This window comes from Myotis myotis, unplaced genomic scaffold (genome assembly GCF_014108235.1).
Source record: "Myotis myotis isolate mMyoMyo1 unplaced genomic scaffold, mMyoMyo1.p scaffold_m19_p_5, whole genome shotgun sequence".
Classification (NCBI taxonomy): Eukaryota; Metazoa; Chordata; class Mammalia; order Chiroptera; family Vespertilionidae; genus Myotis; species Myotis myotis.
Window position 1 is genome coordinate 7,685,339 of NW_023416357.1, and position 22,688 is coordinate 7,708,026.

Below are 22,688 nucleotides of genomic sequence, written 5' to 3' on the forward strand. Positions count from 1 at the left end.
TGAGGGCCTTCTCAAAGGCAGGGTAACTCAGGCCGGAGGAGAAGTAAGGTGTATTCCCCATATGTCAACCCCAGTGGCCCTCTCCCTCTCTTGGCTCATTTTCCCATCCAGTATTCCCTTCCTCTCCTAGTCTCAGCACAAGCTGGCTGGCTGGTAAAGGCTTACAATAGGACTGCTGTCTGGAAATTTGCAGGTGAGTGGAGGTCAGGTGCTATCCACAACCCAGAGGTGAAGCTCCCTCAGGACCCTGGGTCTCTCCCTTGCCCCGCCGTGATTGGGTCCAGAATATTCTTCAGAATAGAAGACTTGGAGAAGGGTTAGGAGTGGTCCTCCAAGTCCTTGACTAATAAACATAGACCAGAGGATGTAAAACCAGGCTGGCTGTGGGCACTCAATTCATGTGCGTTTCCTCTGTTCCAATTTTGGAGGGGCCAATTGATGGTCCTTTTAGAAATATTGCTCACCCTGGATTATAATGGAAATATTGAGCTGGTATTAAATAATGAGGGAGGGAACTTCTGGCATGTTCTTCCTCCAATTCGCAAATAAAATAGTGAAAACAAAATAAGGCGAGATAAGCATTATCTCAAATTCACTAGTGGTTACCACACAAGCAAAGGAAAATAACCTCATTGGATATGTTTCAAAACGTGGTGGCTAAGGGAGGAGGCAGAAGGTTCTGGTGCCATGGGAGGCAAGTGGAGCTTCCCATGTGCTCCCAGGCTCGGGAGCAGCACTGCAGAGACAGTGATCCTAGAAAAACCTCTGCATTCTCCCTAATACGCTCCAGCCTAGAGGCATGAACTTGGGGGTGACTGAGCAGCTTGGTCAAGGGGAAAGTTCTAGCAAGAAAGCCCTAAGTGCCAAGACAGGGTCACAGCAGAGGCAGAGGGGGCTGAGCTGTCATGGTGGCCTGGCAGTGGCACCAGGCACTGGATGAGGCCTCAGATAAGGAACAGAGTCTAGATCTCTAGCAAGGACTGCCCTCCAGACCAGCACAGCTACCCTTCCCTCCACAGAAGAGTGGATTAAAGGCAATGCAGGACTCAAAGCTCGGCTCTCAAAGGAAGACACGTGTAGCACCCTGGTTCAGAGCAAGTAGATGCATTTATCATCCATCAGTCACAAAAATGGTGTGACCCCTCTGCATGTGGAACCGAGAACCCCTGAGCTCAGAGGAACATCATCTCTCATAAAATACTGATGACAGAATGATTGACACAAGTTTAGAATGATGACAGAATGATTGACACAGACATGTTGGCTAAGTTTTAAGCCTTACGAACAGAGATTTCTTTGGGAATATAGATAGAAAAGTAAATCATTTTCAAAGATAGACATTCAGGATGGTCTCAGACTTCTCCTCAGAAAAATGAAATGCCAGAAGATAAAAATAAAGACCATGTAGATTGCTTATGAATATGACAAAAACATTGGATAATAAAAGCCCAACGGATGTTGTTGGCATATGATACAGCAGAAGGCAGGTTGTTCAATAGGGCAGACTGAGGAGCTGGTTTATCTTAGAAGAGCAGAAGAGAGAGTTTTAGAAGACAGAGAGTAGGCAGCTCTTAAGATCTGACCTTGGACCAGTGCGATTAGGAAGGGCAGGCTCTCCCCAAGGCATTTCTATTATGGAGTTAAACCCAGGTAAGCTGCCAGATTGACAGTGAGTGTTTCCTCAGAAGTTTCAGCCAGGGATAGAGGGAAGACTGACAGGTCTCACGGAACACAGCTTTCCCAGGGAAATAGCCCGGGCTTGGGCTAGAGCTAAAGGTAAGGGTGGATGCCAGCCCCAGAGCATGCACCAGGCTCCTAGATAATGACAGCAAACAGCATGTGGAGTGTCTGTTGCCATCGAAGCTAAGCCATGCCCAGCGGTTCTCAACCTGTGGGTCGCGACTCCTTCGGGGGTCGAAGGACCCTTTCACAGGGGTCGCCTAAATACGTCCTGCATATCAGATATTTACATTATGATTCATAACAGTAGCAAAATTACAGTTATGAAGTAGCAACGAAAATAATTTTATGGTTGGGGGTCACCACAACATGAGGAACTGTATTAAAGGGTCATGGCATTAGGAAGGTTGAGAACCACAGCTTTAGACAATGTCCCACTCCACAGACCTTCGCCCTCAGCTCCCCAGTGCTCTGAAAGAGCCCCGTCTGTGAGATGCTTCTGAAAAAGTATCTGCTTGTTGGTACCTTGCTCTTAGACTCCAGCGCGCACTCATGTGTCAATGCTTATAGAAACCCTGGTGTAAGAATCCACCGGTCCCTGAGTTTCTCAAATGTGGTTGAGCAGTGAATCCCTTTGCCCTGTCCTGGCTGGGAGCAACACACCGATATAAAGCTTGGTCTATAAATACCTAATGGGCAATGTTCAGAGAGTACACGTGAAAGGAGACTGCAGAGAAGAAGAAAGGTGACAGCTTCGGGGTCTATGAAGGATAAACTTGACCCCTCCTAGAAAAAAGTTACTTGCCGGCGAAAATAGGCCAGAGACCTTTTGGTTCAAAACCGCTGTCCATGTATAGAGTGACACACAAGTAGCTGAGGAGGGGCCCATTGCTAAGCCATCTGGGACATTGACCTTGCCCCTTTGATTGTCAAGATGCTTTACTGGTCATTCTTACAGTCAACACAGGAAAGATGAGTCTTACTTTCTCCCCAGTGTTAAGAACAAGCTTAGGAAAAAACAAAACAAAACTGGATGGACTATTTCCCAGCAGGGCTTGCTCACTCCTACACACAAACCACAGATGGCCAGGGCGTCCACAACCCAGGCTTGTGCGGGCCAGGCATGCATGGGATGCTGGGAGGAAGTCCTTTCACCACCGGCCTCAGAACCGAAAGGGGCCAGGAGAAATGTTAGTTCAAAGAACATTCTGATATTTTGGATTGTTTAAAAATGTTGGGCCTTTTGTTACCTGTAATGGTTCCGGGGCGGGTGGGGAAAGGTATTAGTTCCATATTCAGAAAAGCACCACGTTATATTTCAAGCGTTCGGTTTACAAGAAAATCAGCTGAAAATCTACAAGAAGGACTCTGTGCATAATATTCATTTTGCATAGAAACTCAATTCAATTGAGCACCAGGCTATTGTTAAGGGTTATCTAGTTGTTGAAAGAGGACTTGCTAAGCTACAGAGAGTATTAATCTTAAACTCTGATTAAAGAGATTCTAGTGGGAAGACAAACCTGAGCAACTAACAGGAATATTTTATTTCTGGGCTCCAAATAAATAATGTTAAGTGGACTGGTCTGTCTTCATTCAGCTTATAGTGGTATTTATAGTAAAAATAAAAAAAAAATTAAAAAAAGACTCATTTCAACCAAAAGACGAAGAGAGGTAGAAGAATGAGGATTCTTTGGGTTTCATTTATGCTTAATTTATTATCTCATTCTATCCCTAGCATGTGTTTCAAGAGAGGGAGCCCAGCAGGGAGGGTGGCGATGGGGACCTGGGCTCTAGAGGGAGGACAAGGTCTGTTTCTACTCAGTCGCAGTGCAGCCTGGGGCAGGTTACCTAACCTCACAGAATTCCTGTTTCATTGGCATTAACAGGGTAATGAATATCATATATATAACATGTCCTCAATAAGGGATAAATATTTGTAATGGTTACTATATTGGACAAAGATGATAAAGACAGAGGGTAGATCTGAAGATGAGGTTTAAGGAATTGGACATGAATCTTGAAGGGAAAGAATCAGGTGGGAAGGCTAAGAAAATAGTTTTAGAGTTTTGAACGCCTACAAAATGATTTGATGAAGCTTTAGTTAATTTGGACACTATCTGCTTTCTAATTCTGGTATTTTTTTTAACCTTCCTAGATTGAATGCTAAATTGCTTAGCATGATTAAGAAAAATAGTAGTGGTAGGATCCAGAGTCAGCAGACCTGACTTTTTTTTTTTTTTTTTTAAATATCTTTTTATTGATTTCAGAGAAGAAGGGAGAGGGAGAGAGAGAAAAAAACATCAATGATGAGAGAGAATCATTGATCGGTTGCCTCCTGCACACCCCACACTGGGGATTGAGCCCTTGACCAGGCATGTGCCCTTGACCAGAATCGAATCTGGGACCCTTCAGTCCATAGGTCGACGTTCTATCCACTGAGCCAAACCAGCCAGGGTAGCAGATCTGCCTATTAAGAAATTCTCTGTGTTCAGAAAATAAATGTTTATTTTATGATGCATATACAAGACTATTTTCTGTATAATGTTCTGACTGCAAAAGTTTGGAAATAATACAAACTGTTTAATTAGGTGAGTCATCCACTTATCAGAATACTGTGCAGCTTAAAGAATAATCAGTTACCTCTCATTAAAATGTAGAAAGACATACAGGATTTATCAGTGTTTTTAAGAAACAAAGATCAGAGCATTGCATATAATATTCTACTTGTTGAGTAAAAATCAGGGGGTGGCTAGTATCTGTATTTCTATTTGTTGTGTAAACATAAACAAACTTTGGATGGAGGGGGAAGTAGAAGAGTGGTTGTTCTTGTGGGGCCGAGGCCGGGAAGACCCAGCAAAAGGCAGGAAAGGACTAAAGACACCTTTTCACAATGTTCCATTTTACACCTTTTTACACTTGCTGTGTTTTTGAGCTAAATGTGATTTCTATTTAAAAACAAATTGAAAAAAGTGAGTGCTTTAAAGGGATGTTATTCAGAGTTTAAATTTATGAAACAGGTTGTTTTATCCTGACACCAACTGGAGGTCACTTTAGATTAAAAATTGAGTTCTGATTTGTGAAAAGGTGGGTGAAGAGGGAATGGGGTCCATTTTGGAACATAACATACACCCAGGGCCCAGAGGTCGGAAGTGGGGTACACTGATGAGAGGTTTTAGAATCCAAACGGTGTGGTGGGGACCTGCGCCGTGGGGAGGCATGTAAGGACGGGGGGAAAGGGTTGTAAAGGGAAAGAGAAGGGCAAGAATCAACTCGAATACTGAGCAATTGTGCCTGGGTCCCTGGGAGCTACATTGCACTGAAAATCAGCTCAGTGCTGACCTTGACAGGACTGCAGAGCCAGCAAGAGGACTCAATTAGCATCTGTGAGAACTCATTCAATAGTGTGACACCAGGTAATGGGGTCCCACCATCCAATCCTGGTAGGAAACAGTGAGGGAGGACTGGGAGCAAGCTCCCAAGGATTCCTGCCGGACCTCAGCACAGTTTCCTTGGCGTGAAGCAGAGCCATGAAATGGAACGAGTGACAGCACGTCTTAACACCTGAGATACAGAGAAACTAGGAAAGAGAGATAGGAAGGGACCTTGTAGAAGGTCTTCCCCAAACGAACATTTCTGAATTAGGGACCAGTATTGAAATGGGTAGGTGACAAGTGCAACAAGCCTGAGTCTTTCTAGAAGGTGCGGATCCTGGGGTCATTGCACACCTGCTTTCTGCATGATAGATTAATAAGAGTTTGGGTCACCAATCTGTTGATCAACACTGAAAATGCTGATCTCAGGAAGATCACAGATTGATTGCAAAATACTTCTATGAAGCCAAAAAAGAAGAACAACCTTATGCCTAGAGCAGCTTTAATCAGACCATGCTTTTGTAAGGAAAAAAATATGTCCAATAGTGGTGTGGTCACTTGTCAACACCAGCCCCCCCCCCCCCCCCCCCCAATACACAGCAGTTACACATTATTTGCCTAAAATACTCATCATTTCAGGCATAAGTGAGTTTCTCTCATGGCTATGCAGAGTTACAACTCTTCACCAAGTCCCTCAGATCAAATGATGGGCGTGCCATAGAACTGTGGTAACCTCTCTGCTAGAAAATGCGCTGTCCCCCCAGAAGAAGAATGTTCCCCTTTTCTGGCTTATTATCCGAGCTATGTATTACTTTATGAATCAGAGAAGTTCAGAGAGCTTTACCTTGAGAAATAGGAAGCAGCTGGACATAAAACAGAAAGTGCAGTTTCACAAGGGCCCTGATGCCCTCTTATTTGCATGTTGGGCTTAGGAAACATGATGGAGTTGTGGGCATTTATAGTCCCTGGGAGGAGGTCTCTGAACCCTGCACTGTTGGCGTTTGGGGCTGGGTAATTGTCGTGGGGAGCTGCCTTGTGCATTGTAGGGTGTGGCAGCGTCCCTGGGCTCTGCTCAGTAGATGCCAGTAGCACCCTCCCGCTGTGACAATGAAAAGTGCCCCCAGACATTTGCCAAATGTCCCCGGGGTGTCAAAATCGCCCCCGCATGAGCATCGCCGCCTTAGGGTTTGCCTCATCTGTCCGTCTAACTCCTTGGTGGTAGTACAAGTGACACACCACAGTCCCATTCAACAGAAATGAAACCAAACTAAGGAAGTCAATGAAAAGATGACCATTAAGCGAAACCACGTATCAAATCAAATGGATGAGTTTGCCTCCACCCCCCAAGCCAGCCCTCCCTCGCAGAGCTCCCACACCAAAGCCAAACCATCCCAAAGAGGTGGTCACCCCCACAGCCGCCGGGGATGGATCCTTCCTCATCACCAGCTTCCCCCTGGAGGGAAGATGCCTGCTGCTGGGGAAGCAAACGCGTGAAGTAGAAACGAGAGAAGCACTTACTGTTCGCAGGAGCAGCTTTTCGGAATTTGGCCAGGTCCACGTGGGGGGGTCGGCTGGGCTTCGGTGGAGGGGGGCCCAGGACAGCCAAGGGGGGCAGGGGCTTCTGCTTAGGGGTGGCGAGACTCTTGTCTCCCCTTTCCTGACCTTGGCCCCAGGGCCCGGTCATCGTCACCTTAGAAGGTGTCTTAGGGAGCAAGGCAGGCGGCTCCTCCTGGCTCATCTTGCCCAGGAACACGTTCTTAGCAGCATCCACCTTCCTGTCTTCTCTCCTGTCCTCGGCCTTTCTGGAGAGGCCCGGGGCTCCCCTGCTGGCGGCCGGCTTCAGGACCACTCCAGGGAAAGGTGAACTTGACGTCTCGCCTCCTTGGTCTTTCGTGTCTGGGTCTTCCCTCGCTGGCCTGAAAGAGCCTGTTTTGGACCTGAATCCTGTGGGGGCCGGGGGTCCTCTGAGTGGAGATGCGTTCTTAGTGGGGCTCTCGCCTTCGTGGGCGTCATCGAGACTGGGGGATGGCTTCGGGCCAAAGGGGGGCTTGGGGAAGAGGGGCTTGGGCTCCTGGTCCTGGGAGGCTGACCCAAACTTGCCTTGCACCCCAGACAACTTAGGGAACACTGGCTTCTGGTCGCTCTCCTGGGCTGCAGGGGGAAGCCTGGGCTTCGGGCCCGGTGGCTTTAGGTCGTGGTCTTGGTGGACGCCACCGTGGAGCGCCGGCTTGTTCCCAGGAGGCCGGGGGAACGCGGGCTTGGCATCTTCTCTGGGCGGGTTGGGCTTGGGGCCTGCGGGCCTCAGAAAGGCCGCTCTCCCCTCGGGGTCTCTGGGGGCCGGGGGTCCAAATCTTTGGCCCACTCCCGCGGGCTTCAGAAACGGGGGCTTGGGCTCCGGCTCCGGCTTTTCCTCAGGAGGAGGTTTCACCCCCACAGGTGGCTTTGGGCCCCCAAACTTGGGCACGCTGCTGGGTCCCGTCAGAGGGCTGGCGTTTCCTTGGTTGTTGAAGAAGTTCTTTTTGGCTTGGAGTCCTGAGGGGGAATTCTGCCCGGTGACCTTGAAGGGTCGGCTTCCGGCCGAGACCTCCTCCGTGGGGTCGCCCACCGCGCTGAACTTCGCCATGAGAGACTTCACATCTGCTTTTCCATCCTACAAGCATGGGGAACAAAAACCGGTGAGAACAGCTCGCCCTTCACAGTTGAAAATGCTGCACTTGACAGGGTTTCCTGGTTTGAGGCCCGCGGTGCTGCTGATTGGGTAGCGAGATATTGTAACACTGGCCTTCCTCTATGGCAACATACGTTGTGAGAGTTTCTGGAAGGGGGAGGGCGCGTGTGCATGCACTTTTTGGGGTTGTCTGAGACTGACATGCTCATTTTTGTTGGTCACAACTCATTGTTTCCCTTTCCTGCCACTGTTTCTCTCGCTAGCTTGTTGAATTTACCGTTCCCTTCGCGTTTGTCTACTTTATTTCACTTGAAAAAATATGGAAGTCTCTAACAAATGACTTCTTCCATATTTCACTGATGAGCCTCTTAAATAGAAACTGCACTTAAAAAATGAAAGTAAGCCCATAGGTTGTGTGTTTTACGGGCATGGCCTTGTTCAGCATCTCTGTGGTTTGCAGGAGTTCTCTTGACCCATCCACAGCTCAGGTCAGCCTGCTAACAGGGAGACGTGGCAGAAAAAGCCACTCATTTTATGTGTAAGTAATAAAAAGAGTTTTCCTACTGACTTTTCTATTTAATGCTAATGATTTAACTGGAACCAGTGTAGTGGGCAGCGTGTGTTCCATCCCATGACTGGTCCTGTCTAGGGGACACAGTCTGGGGCACTCAGGGGAGGTGACAAGGATGCAGAGACTGGCTGGGAAGTCTCATGTTCTGACTTCTAGCTTCTCCGGTCTTGCCTCTTCTATAATGACACCGGTCACTCCTTCTCAGAGTGTCTGTCTTCCTTGTCTATTGCTTAGTAAAGAGAGCAGGCACTCAGCCTTCTCTGTGGGTATAGTCCCACGTAATCTGATAGAATTTATGGTGTGTTTGGTCTGTCTCTCAAATGCAAGTTCTAGAATATTCTAGATCTTTTAGAATATTTGAAAGTCTGAAGCTTTAAAAAAACACACATTGGAGATACACGCGTGACCATCACCATTTCTATTTCCGTGCTTTCAGATTCACCTAGAAAATGTTTTCTTCCTTCCCACCCCCACCACCCATTGCCACACACCCAAGCACTTTTCATCTCCCAAGGGCCCACTTGAATACCACAAAACCAGACCCTGTCCGGTTGGGGAGATTTGCTCTGTCCTCTTAACTGCTGTATCACCTCAGACACTTGTACATGTGATGCAAATGTGACTTCCTTTCATAATAGTAGGAACCATTGTGTAGTGTGTACATATGTGTGCTTGATTCTGAATCATGCTTGTACCTGTGTGGCTCATCTCCTGCTTTGGGGGGATGGCAATACCTAACTCTATTTCCCAGAAAAGAAAAGTGAGGTTAAAACTGCAAGAGGACATAGTGGGAAGATGATGAGAACTTGGTTGGAATCCTAGTTTATTAGTTGGGCCTCCGTGGCATCGTCTATAACATGGGGCTGATGACACAGACCTGCCAGAATTGTCATGCACAGTAGAGATGGAATTTGTCAAGTGCCTGCCCGGCCCACAGCAGGGGCTCATTCGATGGGAACTCTTACCATGAGGAATGTTAAGTAGCACATTCACGGACGCACAGCCAGCAACTGTGGGCACAGGGATGCAGACCCAGGTCCCTCTGAGGCTCCGAAACCCAGAACCTGTCTCATTCCTCTTTGTGTCCTCCAACACCTAGGCCCCGGCCAGGCTTTTCATACAGATTTGGGGAATGCAGGTTGGTAGTGAGCTCAATCCTGTGAACAGTGATTTTCAAAGCAATGATGCCCTCAGCAGGAGTTTGTCTCCTGCCAAAATGCAGCCCGTGTGTATTTGCGGGATGGGGGTAAGGAACCTGGGCAGGCGATGAAAACCAGATGAGAGAAATAGTTTCCAGCTTGAATTTTGCTCCTTTAGTTTACTACCCGATAGCCGAGTCTCTGAAAACATCTTGTTTTCTACCTTGCCTCTCTTGAGCCCCATGGTTCCCTCAAGTCCTCAGTCTATCCAGTCGATCCCTGAAGACCTAGACCAGGGAGAGTTTGGGTGTTGGGGGTGGGGCTGGGGGGAGGAGAAGACAAGCACCGCCCTGTGCCTCCAGGGAGATGGAAGCTGCAGAGAACTTCAAACCTGAGCACAAGCAGCATAAAGAAGTGCCAACACCAGCCCTGACCAGTTTGGCTCAGTGGATAGAGCGTCGGCCTGCGGACTCAAGGGTCCCGGGTTCGATTCCAGTCAGGGCATGTACCTTGGTTGCGGCCACATCCCCAGTGGGGAGTGTGCAGGAGGCAGCTGATCGATGTTTCTCTCTCATCCATGTTTCTAACTCTCTATCCCTCTCCCTTCCTCTCTGTAAAAAATCAATAAAATATATATATATATAAAGAAGTGTCAACACCAGAATTTGCTCACCACCAGGAAGAAAGTCTGTTTCTGGGGAAGCATGCTTTCACTCTAGACTTACTCTAGGTCTATAACTTGTTCTAGATTTTGTAACAAGAGGCCACAAGGCAGAGTGGTTAATAACACAGGCTCAGGAGCCAGACCGGCTGGGTTTGAATCTTCCTAACTATTTAATCTAGGGCAAGGAACAGAAATTCCCTGGGCCTTCATCTGCTCACCTCTGTCGTGAGAATAAGGCCCTGTGATAGGGTGGCTGTTAGGAAGAATAAATAAAGTAATATTCATAAATACATGGAAGAGTGCCTGGTACATAGGAGGGTTTGCTCTTTTTATGCAGCAAGTCAAGCTGTAGAAATCACCTAGTCCACCTCCTCCTCCAGGTCGGTGAGGAACAGAAACCAAGGGATTTAAGTGAGTTCCTACTTAATGCTAGCAACTTCACATCTTGAATTTCACGGGGGAAACCCCAGGAAACACACTAACCCATTGTCAAACTCCACGTCCTGGTTTTAATTTAGAAAATATGGAAGTGGTTGATTTGCCATTGGAACTTGTCTCAGATGTCAAGCCAGGCCCAGGAGGCAGGTGAGCGTCTTGGTTAATGACACAGGCTCTGGGATCATCGACTTGGCTTAACACCTTGACTTTCCCACTGACTAGCCATTCGATTTACCTACTAAGTTGTCTTCATCCATAAGATGCAAATAATCACCGTATCTATTTCTCACAGGGCTTGTTTTTCAAAAGAGGATTACATGGGTTATTGTGTGTAATGTTATGCGATCAAGAATTGCTTGTCTGCCATCATTGTATCTTCTAATTTACCAGTCACATTACATCATTTCCTTCAGGTGGCCATGTTGTGAAGTTATAGTTGTTACTGTCATGTCCTAATTTTAATTATAGCTGAGGCAAATACCGCTGGATAACATAATAGAGTTAGTATGTTTGAGTTTAGTTTATGCACATTCTGAAACCTTTCACTGGATGCTGAAGGACAGGTTAGGAAAGAGCAAGTTCTTATGTTGTTACTGAAGAAATGGTAACAACACCTGAGCTTACTAATATGTCTGGCAAATCAAGTAGCCCGGACTTACAACTATTAAATCACTTATACTGACTGCTTAGCTTTAGAGGTTATTTTGTAATTATCACTGTTAATAAGTTTATTAGATAAAATTTTAACACCCAGATTAACCATTAATCAGAACAATATTAGCCAGATTTCTTCCTTAATGATAGAAAGTCAAACATGATTTAACTTTTTTTTTTACATTCTCCTATCTTGACTTCATTGTAGGTTGAACATTCATTTCATTTTCTAGGGCTCTTTTTACTTAGAAAATAGGGTGGGAACAATGTATAATTGTATAACAGTGATATGAAGACACCTTATCAATGTTTGCTTTTTATTTTTTTAATATATTTTATTGACTTTTTTACAGAGAGGAATGGAGAGAGTTAGGAAAACCTCGATGAGAGAGAAACATCGACCAGCTGCCTCCTGCACACCTCCTACTGGGGATGTGCCCACAACCAAGGTACATGCCCTTGACTGGAATTGAACCTGGGACCTTTCGGTCCACAGGCCGACGCTCTATCCACTGAGCCAAACCAGTTAGGGCAATGTTTGCTTTTTAAAAATAATATATTTTTTATCTTTTCAATTCCAGTTGACATATAATATTATATTAGTTTCAGGTATACAACATAGTGACTAGCCATTTTATAACTTACAAAATGATCACTCTAATAAGTCTAGTACCCACCTAACACCATACACAGTTAGTACAAAATTATTGACTATATTCTCTGTGCTGTATTTTATGTCCATGTGACTATTTTTATAATTGCCAATTTGTACAAAAAGTCTGCTTTTCATTTTTTTATAATAGAGTATACTCTAAAACCTATAAATAAAAACTAAATAATACAAAGGCTACAACTAGAGATTGTTTTTAAAGTTTCTTATCTTCAAAAGTCTCATGTCTGTAGAGTGTCATTTTGTAAAGCACACAGGAAATAAAAACATCCATGGGTCATGGCTACGAAATGAATATAAAATAACTTTGAAGCCTGAGTTCACCCCTTAAGTTGTGTTTGTGTCACTTTTGTCATTAAAGCAGGAAGAGAACGGGCCGTGCTATGGGTGCTGTTATTTTCCCCGAGGAAAGAGTGAAGACAGGGAGTACATAACCGGGAGTCCCTTTTCCCAAGCTACTGAATTATTCCCACTATGAGGGCTGAGGCATGGGGACAGACTGTATTCTTGTTCTAACTAGCCTGGCACTTAGACATTTTTACCTTTTCCAGTACTATGACATGGTCTGCATACAGAGCTGGACATTTATCAAACATCCAGACACCCTGACTACCCCTTGAAGGACTTAGCTAACCAGGCCATCTGCCATCCATTGTCCAGACCACTGGCCATGACCAGAGCTCCTGGTACCCATCCTCAAGACCAGCGGTCGCCAACTGGTGGTCCGTGAGGTCCGAGAGGTTGGCGACCACTGCTCTAGACCACCTGGCATCCCTCATCCAGACTGGCTGACATCTGACTGATCACTGTCCTGGACCAATCTCAGGCTAATAAATGCAGGACTGAATATTCTCAAGAATGCACTTTTTACAGTAAAAACTCAACTTCTCTTTCTTCTTTGGAACATCTGGGTTTTTGCCTAGCTGTGTTCTCAGTCTACAAACTCTAAGACCCTTGAATAGATCTTTATCATTTATTTCTAACCACAACCTCAGGTTCATAATTCATTCAATATTCCCTAGATAAAGCCCATGGAAAAAGAAGAAAATTTCACTTGATTACATGAATGCTTTTAATTAAGAGAGGGACAGGAAATATCAATAGTTTACCCAAACTGATATCTTTTTTCCCTTCCTTCCTTCCTTCCTTCCTTCCTTCCTTCCTTCCTTCCTTCCTTTCTTCCTTCCTTCCCTCTTCCTTCTTTCCTTCCCTCCCTCCCTCCTCCCTCCCTCCCTCCCTTCCTCCCTCCTTCCCTCCCTCCCTCCCTCCTTCCTTCCTTCCTTCCTTCCTTCCTCTCTTTCATCATTAATCAATTTTGCTGTGTGTGTGTTTTTAAAGTTATTTTATTGTTATGTTGGACTAGAGGCCAGATGCATGAAATTTGTGCAAGAGTAGGCCTTCCTTCTGGCTGCCGGCACCGGCTTCCCTTTGGCACCCGGGTCCTGGGCTTCCCTCCAGCTGCTGGCAGGCACCCAGGACCCGGGCAGCCACAGCTTCGTCTGGAAGGTTGTCCAGAAGGACGTCCGGTCTAATTAGCACATTACGCTTTTAATATTATAGATAAGATGTCAGTACCCATAACTTATTTGGTCTGAAATGCTGATTACCACTGCCACTGTTTCCAGGAACAGGAGCCCAGGAGTACTGGCCTCAGGGGATAACATGAGGCTGCAAGGAGGTGCAGATGTAAAGAGAAAACGTTCCAGGAAGCGAGTCCCAGGCTTGCTCAGTCATCAGAAATTGGAATCAGGGTGTATGGAAGAGGGGAATCAGCAGGTGAGGAGTGCTGGGGCGATGGCTCATGCTGCTCACACTTAGGATCCACTCAGCCAAGGACTGACCAGAAGGTATCACAAAAAGACTGGGAAGTGACAAGGTTCTTTGTAAAGCCAGATAACTTACCAGCCCTGAGGTAGAAAAGAGGCTGGTAAGAATGTGTAATAGACTCAAGCAGCTGTCTGAGCTGCCATAATATTCAGCCTCACTGGTTTATGTTGTCTAGGTCAAATAAAGCAACAGCTATGTTCCTCATGATCAAGTCCTCTGAGTACACAACAGGCGCACGCGCGCACACACACACGCATGCAGAGTGGTAACTTGTCTTTTTTCTCTAAAGAGACTTGATTTGTTATACCTAGTAAACTTGGAAAAGGGAACTGTCTATAGATATATATAGAAGGCTAAGTGACTGACCATCCGTCTGTCAACCAACTGACCAGCCTGTACATATGATGTGTACTGGCAATTTAAAAATAAATGTTGACTCGCGCATGCACGATACGATACATATAAAGCTCTTGCTGGTACCAATTGCATGTGTGGTTTTGATCTGTCATTGTTGATGGTGAATTTGGTTGACACTTCTATTGTAGAGAAAGGGTAAATAGCGATATTAAAATATTTCTTCTAATTAATTTACTTTCAATGTGCACAAATCCGTGCACCAGGCCACTAGTTTTAATATGAAAATCAACTTTTTAAGAACTCTTTATTCTTAGCAATTACATAACAAAGCTACTCTAATTGTTTTTAGTTGTGAAAATCAAGTTAATGGAAGTTGGCTGAAAGTCAGTACTTGATGGTAGATGGTAAGTTCCACCATCTATATATATAAAAGCCTAAGCAACTGTTCGACAGCTTGACCAGTCGACTGGTAGCTATGACGCGCACTGACCACTAGGGTGCAGACGCTCAACACAGGAGCTGCCCCCTTGTGGTCAGTGTGCTCCCACGGTGGGAGCGCTGCTCAGCTGACCAATGAGTGCCAGATGCCAGGCTCACGGCTGGTGAGCGCAACTGTGAGCCTCTCCTGTGAACACTCCCCCTGTGCACCCCTCCCCCATCCAGACCGGGACCAGGATAGGGACCAGCATCGAGACTGACCAGGTGCAAGCCCTTGGCTGCTTCTTGGTCATGGGCGCATCAGTATCGCCCTAGGACGGGCGCACGGAGACTGCAGTGGAGTGGCAGTGAGCCTACCAAGTGGTGGTGGTGGCAGGTGCAGTGGGGCCAGGATGAGAGGGAGTGGCACGGCACCCAGCCTGGGCCAGGGCTCCTCCCCAGCCACCTGCCACTTCGTGCACTACTACATCCATCCCTTGGGGGATGTAGGACTACTGTTTTCCACCGATCCCCATAGGCTGAGGGACCCCAATGGTGCATGAATCCGTGCACTGGGCCTCTAATAGACAATAAAACTGCACTAAACTTTTTCATCCTTATCAACACAGTCTAAAGAGTGATATGCTTAAATGTGTGTACTCTGTTTCCCCAATGAGATGGAAAAGCAGGGACCTGGTTTTATTTTTTTTCTTCAAAAAGGCACCCCTCTGCCACCACCCACCCAAACAAGCAGTCCCCTGATACCTGGCACATTTCTTTCCAGAATACTGGGGGGGGGGGGGGGGGGGGCGGGGGCAAATTAGGTTTACAGCTGTTCATATGGAAAATAATAAAATAACGAATAAGCAAGAATGCAAGAATGAGCTCTACGTGTCACATATTCACACATAGTGGGTGATGGGCTGACTTGACTTGAATTTCACCGCGCTTGAGCCCAGAGATAACTGCGGGAGAAATGATTTCCTAAGCTTCTTAGAGTGTTGAACCCCAGTCACAGATCCATGTTTACGCACTCTCTCCCTAACAGTCTCTACTCCATGGCAAGCGCTCTGTGAAGGGTTCCAGTTGGCCGAGCCTCTGAGGCTGGAGACAGCACCAGGCCCCTCCTCAAGAGGCTGTGGGAACATTCCTCTCACCACAGATTGGGTTGTTGGGGCAGGAGCAGGCTGCTGCCAACTGGGCCCGGGCACAGGCAGGAGGAGCAGGTGGTGAAGGCAGCAGGGTTGGCCCTGGTTGCGACAACCCCTGACCAGTGAGCATGGAGATGGAACGGCAGGCAACCCCAGCGGCCAGCTCTGTGCTCTCAGGTGTAACGCAGGAAGGAGAAAACACCTGGCAGAGCTCAGAGGGGGTTCTCTCTGGGAGCCATGTGCTCGGGGTTCCCTAAGGAAATGGCCTGAGAAAACCTCTGCAGATGTCCCTGTGTTATCATCATGCCCTGCGTGTTAGCTCAGGCAGCTGCTCCTCTGACCCTTTCCCGGCTCCTTCTGGTTCTCTCTTCTGGGGTAGATTGACATGAGAAAGCAAGATGGTTCAGCAATTGGTTAGCTTAGATCAGCGGTTCTCAACCTGTGGGTTGCGACTCCTTTGGGGGTCGAATGACCCTTTCACAGGGGTTGCCTGAGACCATCAGGAAACACATATATAATTACATATTGTTTTTGTGATTAATCACTATGCTTTAATTATGTTCAATTTGTAACAATGAAAATACATCCTGCATATCATATGTTTACATGACGATTCATAACAGGAGCAACATTACAGTTATGAAGTAGCCACGAAAATAATTTTATGGTTGGGGGTCACCACAACACGAGGAACTGTATTAAAGGGTCGCGGTATGAGGAAGGTTGAGAACCACTGGCTTAGATGGTGGTGGCCCACCTTGCGCAGACTGCGTCACCTTGAACTCTCACGTGTACTGATCCGTTAGGCTTTTGTGTACACTCTGTCTTGAAAGACCAAGAGCTTGAAAGTCGCCATCATTATACAAATTGTAGCCTTTTCTGCCTGCTTATCCCACCAAATTGCCTTTGCACACAGTGTTGACTTTGATGGCGTATGCATAAATGGATGAGGAAGTTAATGTGACTTTGTATGTGTTTCTGGAGTTTGTTTTGCTATAAGTTTTTGGCTTCTTGATGCTGATGGAATGGTGACAGGATGTAGAGAGTACAGAACACCAAAAACAGTCCTGAAACCCCTTATTTTTGTTATTCTGTTTTATATAATTTTCAGCAAATTTAGTTTATATTTGCTTAGGATATAATTCACTTACCCAATTAAATATACCAAATTGGAGGAGAGTCATTTAGATTTTGACTAGTGAACATGGAGATAATTGAAAATTGTCTTCATCAATATCTTACTAATGACTTACTTGGATGTGAGGGTAATATTTAATGTACACATGCCATAATATAAGTCCTGTCATTTTCCCTGTACTTCCAACTTTGTCACCTCAAAGGGATCTTAATTTCATCTACTACTTCTTGCACTTAGTCTATTTTCATAATATAAAAGAAAACTCACTTTGCTAAAAACATGACATTTGAAACAAAAATTTTTGATGGCAGAGAGAGACTGTTTGACATGGAAAATAAAAATATTATGTTCCCTTTTTTTTCAGCACCCAAATTCCTCTGAACCCACATCAACACACACACACACACACACACACACACACACACACACACACACGCCAGTCGGGGCAGCAAGTTCCGTCTGTCCTTGACGAGAAGTTAGAAACTGAAAGTGTATGGTCTGCATGGAGCGGGGTGGGGGCAGGGGTATGAGGCTCTGTGGGGTTTTCTAGAGACTTCCTTCCCAGCATGTGAAAAGTCCTGTGTGAGGAGAACAGCTTAGAAGAGGAAGACTCAACAAATGAATCAAGATAGGTGGCAGGTGCTTGTCAGTGAGGGATCCACAGTTGGACGTGAGGAAAGTAAAAACTGGACAGTAGAAATGGAGGATTATGGAAGATTCCACAAAGAGAGACGGATACTATTTTGGAAACTCACTCCACAGAATATGATGATGTGAAACCCTCTCTCTAACTTCCTCCATTCCCACTCTACCTCTTCTCCTTTTACTCTTTGAAGATACTGCATTCAGTATTGAGTAATCAAGATTAAAAACATAGTCACCTCACACCTCTGACCTCACTTTTTCTCCCCTATAAGTCATAGCAACAAGACTTCACCATGAGACAAGCAAGTTTGCTCATCTCTTGCATCATGGCTCTTTACTGTGGGTTGCACCGTTTCTCATTAAAGTTGTGATGTTCAAAATTTCTAGCCTTTCATGGTGTATATCCTGTTCTCAGCACCTAGCCTCCCTTTTCCCACGCCTCCTCACCTTTCCTAGGTGCGTGACGGCTTCAGCTACTCTGGGTCTTCACTATCCACTCATTTCTTCTGAGAGTGCTGTGACTCCTAGCTCCGGTGTGTGGCACTTTGTCACTATCTAGTGTAAAGTCTGTGTTTTATTAAGATCACTTATTCCCAGGGTACAATGACCTCAACAGTCTGCCCCCCAAACATGTGCACTTGTATAGTTAGCAAAAAATTCTGGAGTTTGGTATTATGCACATATTAGGGGCCCAGTGCACGAATTTGTGCACCTTGAAAGGAACTGTGGGCCACAAGGCTGCTGTGGGCACAGGGGAAGTGGTTGTGAGTGGTGGCTCCAGCGCCAGCAGCAGATGCGAGCAGGGCTGGCGCCGGCAGCAGGTGCAAGCACCAGCCAGGACCGTGGCGCGGGAGCAAAGAATTTTCAGTAACCACCAGAGGCTCACCCTGATGACAGTCACCGGTGCCCCACCTTGGTCTGGTGCCCCCACTCACCTGCTCCACCATCCTGCTGAGGCTGATGCCACCATATTCCACCCTCTGCTGCCTGCTGCCAATGCCCGCCATATTCTGCACTGCCCCCTGGTGGTCAGCGCACGTCATAGTGACCGGTTGTTCTGGTTGTTCAGTTGTTTAGTTGTTTCACTGTTCGGTCTATTTGCATATTCACATTTTATTATATAGGATTGCTAATTTTATTATTAGAGCTATTATTCACTTTTTAAAAATCTTCCCCCCAGGATATTTTTTCCATTGATTTTTAAAAATAGTGGAAAAGAGAGGGAAAGACAGAGAAATATCAATGTGAAAGAAATACATTGATTGGTTGCCTCCTGCATGTGCCCTGACCAGGGCCCAGGCTTGGGAGGAGCCTGCAACCAAGGTATGTGCCTTTGACCAAATCAAACCCAGGACCCTTCGGTCTGCAGGCCGATGCTCTATCCACTGAGCCAAACTGGCTAGGGCTGTTAATCACATTTTCAAACAAAATTTTATATACAGTATCTCATTGGATTGTCCCAAAGCCTGGTTATTTCTTATTTTTATAGAAGGCTAAACTAAGTGCAAGCATGTGGTAGGAAGGAGAATTGAACCTAGGTATTCTGACTCTAAATTCTGTGTCAATTATCCATAGAAATCATGCCTTTCTTTTGTTCTTGTGTAGTTACTATTCTGAATTTAAAATCTTTTAATAGTTTCCCTCTGATCCAAAACATTTTCTGTTAACCCTAGTAATTGACCTTCTGTCCAAGAATCTCTAATCATTGTAGGTGACGTGTTAACATTTTTGTTTTGCACATGGAGGTGATCATAGCAGATCTGAGCTAAGCAAGAAAACAGAGCAAGAGTAGGGGAGAGAGTGGGGCTCCAAGCCCAAACATCCGATTGACTTTGAAACATCACAGGCATTCTGGAAAGGGGAAACAAGTAAGAGAAGACAAACAATTCTGCTTGTTTTTTTGATGATTGGTCTATGCATGTGTTGCTGTAGGGGTGGGATATTTAAGCAGACAACTATATTAAGTTTCTTTTCCCCTAAACTATCCACTGAGGCAGTGAGATGAGTCATCCAAACAGATTTCAGAGGCCTAGTGCCCCATTCAGGTGCAGCCATTGTCACCCTGGGATGGTGTTTATTGTTCTCCTGGCTTTAGCTTGGACTCATTACCAGAGGGAAGCTGAGGGTGTGAACCAATATGACTCGGGAATGAAGCTATGATTTGGGAAGGCCCATGGCAAAAATGAGGTAGATGGCAATGCATTCATATAAAATTAACTTTTCTGTCCGGATGATAGACAAGCAAAAAAAAAAAAAAAAAAAAAAAAAGTTCGCATCTATGGTTAATTCAAAGAATAGAATAAAAAATGAAAAAAAAACCCCAAAAACCCGCAAAATCCCTTCCTGTTCTGTAATTTTCTAAATACTAAATGGTTTTCTAAGAATAAAAATACCACAGGGATTTACCTCTTGTTTTAAAATAATTTTCCTTTTAATTAAACAGGCAAATTTTTATGTTATGGATATTTTACCATAATACAAACCAAACATTTAGAAAAAAATAGTTTACTATTTTTTGGAGAATTATTAAGTTAAATAAAAATGCTGTAAATAATAAAATTGTTTCAATATTTTCCCATGGTGATATGTTTTCTTTCTTTTTGTCTGAGTTATAGTGATTGGTAAATACAATGGCAGTGACTCAAAAAGGAGGAGAAAACAGCATTTCAATAAGACCATGCTTATAGGTGAACATTTTATTGTCCAGAAATATGTTCATTTCATTCAAATATTTTTTAAAACTTTTATAACGTTTTAAATGACTTAAGTGTGGCTAAAATACAACAATGGGTCAATGCCAAATTTCTAATATGAATAAAAACAATAAAAAACTTCACCACATTGACCCAATTCATCTTGCTTTATTCTTCAAAGGGTTTCTTTATAGAGAATCACCAGCCCAGCAGCTATGGCTGCTATTGGGAGGGCGTGGCATCCCATGGTGTATTCAGCTACAAAAATGATTAAAAACCTGGGTCCTCTAGGATCCTGGATCTGTCTTGCTCTGATCCTCATATTTTTATTTGATCTGCCTCTTGCTCCAACAGTATTTGGACGGAACAGACCCAGGGACACCTGACCACCCTCCAGCGTCTTTCCACTCATCACCTTCAGAACTATCTCAGCCATCCTCAGAACTAGTCTTTCTTTCTTCCTTTCTTTCTTTCTTTCTTTCTTTCTTTCTTTCTTTCTTTCTTTCTTTCTTCTCTCTCTCTCTCTCTCTCTCTCTCTCTCTCTCTCTCTCTTTCTCTCTCTTTTTCTTTCTTTCTACATTAACTTCTTATTGTCAAACAACCATGAGCTCCCAAATTTGTCAGAATTATTCCACGGAGCTGGAGTCTGCCATCAACCACCTTTCCAACCTGCATCTGTGGGCCTCCCACACCCACTTCTCTCTGGGCTTCTCTTTCCACAGTGACAATGTGGCTTTGGAGGGCGGGGGCCACTTCTTCTGTGAGTTGGCAGAGAAGAGGGAAAGGGCGCTGAGTATCTCTTAACTATGCAAAACCTGCCCTGGTGGTTTGGAATAACAGGGTAAACGAATGTATTTTGAATAGTCTATTTTGCAGTGAAGATAGGGAAAGCAGAGGATATGGTAGAGTTATCCTCAGGGGAAATTTTCCATGCTCTCTGACCCATCTTTGGCTCAGTGGATAGAGTGTCAGCTTGCCCACTGAAGGGTGGTGGGTTTGATTCCAGTTAAGGGCATGTACCTCGGTTGCAGGCTCAGCCCCAGTCAGGGAGAGTGCAGAAGGAAACTGATCGATGAATCTCTCTCACAGTGATGTTTCTCTCTCTGCCTCTCTTCCCCCGCCCCTTTCTCTCTCTAAAAATCAACGGAAAAAATATCCTCGGGTGAGGATTAACAACAACAACAACAACAAAAAAGATGCAAAACCAGCTCGGTGCCTGCATCCTCTTCCCGGATGTGCTCACGCCTCCCCAGGATGAGTGGGTAACACGCAGGATGCTAGGGATGCCGCCATGGCCTTGGAGAGGAACCTGAGCTCGCTCCTTTTGGAGCTGCAGGCCCTGGGTTCTGGCCCCGCAGACCCTCAGCTCTGTGACTTCCTGCAGAACCACTTCCGTCTTTCATAAGAAGAGGAGTGACACCTGACTCACCTCCGCAGGCTGCTGGGCCCCAGGCTGGGCTGGGCCAGTATCTCTTAGGAAGGCACACCCTCAAGTGGACCAGGAGCCTTCGGAGCCCAGAGGCCTTTGAGGGGCCCTCTGCATCTCCTGGTGTCTGACTTTTGCCTGAGCCACTCCTCAAAACCACTAGCCATTATTTTAACCACCCTGGAGCCATCTCCCATGCAACAGACCAAATGGAACCAGTAAAGCTTTCTGCAGCGAGAATGAGAATGAGAATGAGAATGAGAATGAGGAGGAGGAGGAGGAGGAGGAGGAGGAGGAGGAGGAGGAGGAGGAGAAGGAGGAGGAGAAGGAGAAGGAGAAGGAGGAAGGAAGGAAGGAAGGAAGGAAGGAAGGAAGGAAGGAACGAAAAGAAGAAGGAAGATAATCAAAATGGGCCTTAAAGGTAGACCCATTTTATTTGGGAGCATTACCTTAGAGTCATAGTGTTTGAGAAAGAAAAACTTCCTGAACATCAGTGAACTCAAGCTCTTCATTTTACAGGAAAGGGAACAGGGTAAGTGACCTATGCAGTCACACAGCTCGTAGTGGCAGCACAGGAGTCTGGGTATCCTTGCGCAGCCACTGGGCTTCCCACTGCCCTGTGCTGCACGACCTGTGGGGTCACCGCTTCTCCTGCAACTGTTTCCCGGGCACAGTCCCACCGATAGCAGAGGGCTCCGGGGATGCCTTCTGGGCGCCGAGCCCACAGCAAACCATGAAGAGGTTATTACTGTTATCTCCACTTTACAGATACAGGAACCAAAGCGTGGGGCGGCGCAGTCATTCACCCAAGACCCACAGCTGGTGAGTGGCAGAGCCCCTATTCAAACTCCGATCTTGAGTCTGGAGCCACAGTCTTAACCACAACCCCTGGGACCGCAGCCTAAGCCAGGCCAGTGCGCCACCGTCCTCCCCCCACACTCTTGTTCTTAGAATGTCACCTGGAGGCTGCTTCTGCTAACACACCAAACAAATGGAATATTCTGCCTACTTCCCCTGACCTCTCTCTCTTGCTGACATGGATACCGAGGGAGGGAAAACACGATTCTTCAGGCACATTAGGACTAGAAAAAGCTTCAAAGCAATCGCCTGCTCTTAGCATCCAGACCACTAGGTGGCAGTGTGACTGCCCCCTGAGGCGGCCATAACTTTCAAGGCTGT

General features: G+C 45.8%; 1 protein-coding gene across 3 annotated transcripts in view; it reads right to left on the reverse strand.

Moving 5' to 3' along the window:
* FYB1 (FYN binding protein 1) overlaps positions 1–22,688 on the reverse strand; it is a 143,492-nt gene that overhangs the window by 77,296 nt on the left and 43,508 nt on the right. For all 3 annotated transcript variants that reach the window (XM_036308330.1, XM_036308328.1, XM_036308329.1), the window contains exon 2: positions 6,570–7,701. In XM_036308330.1, coding sequence (XP_036164223.1) covers positions 6,570–7,701 — 1,132 coding nt within the window. The remainder of the gene's footprint in view (positions 1–6,569; positions 7,702–22,688) is intronic.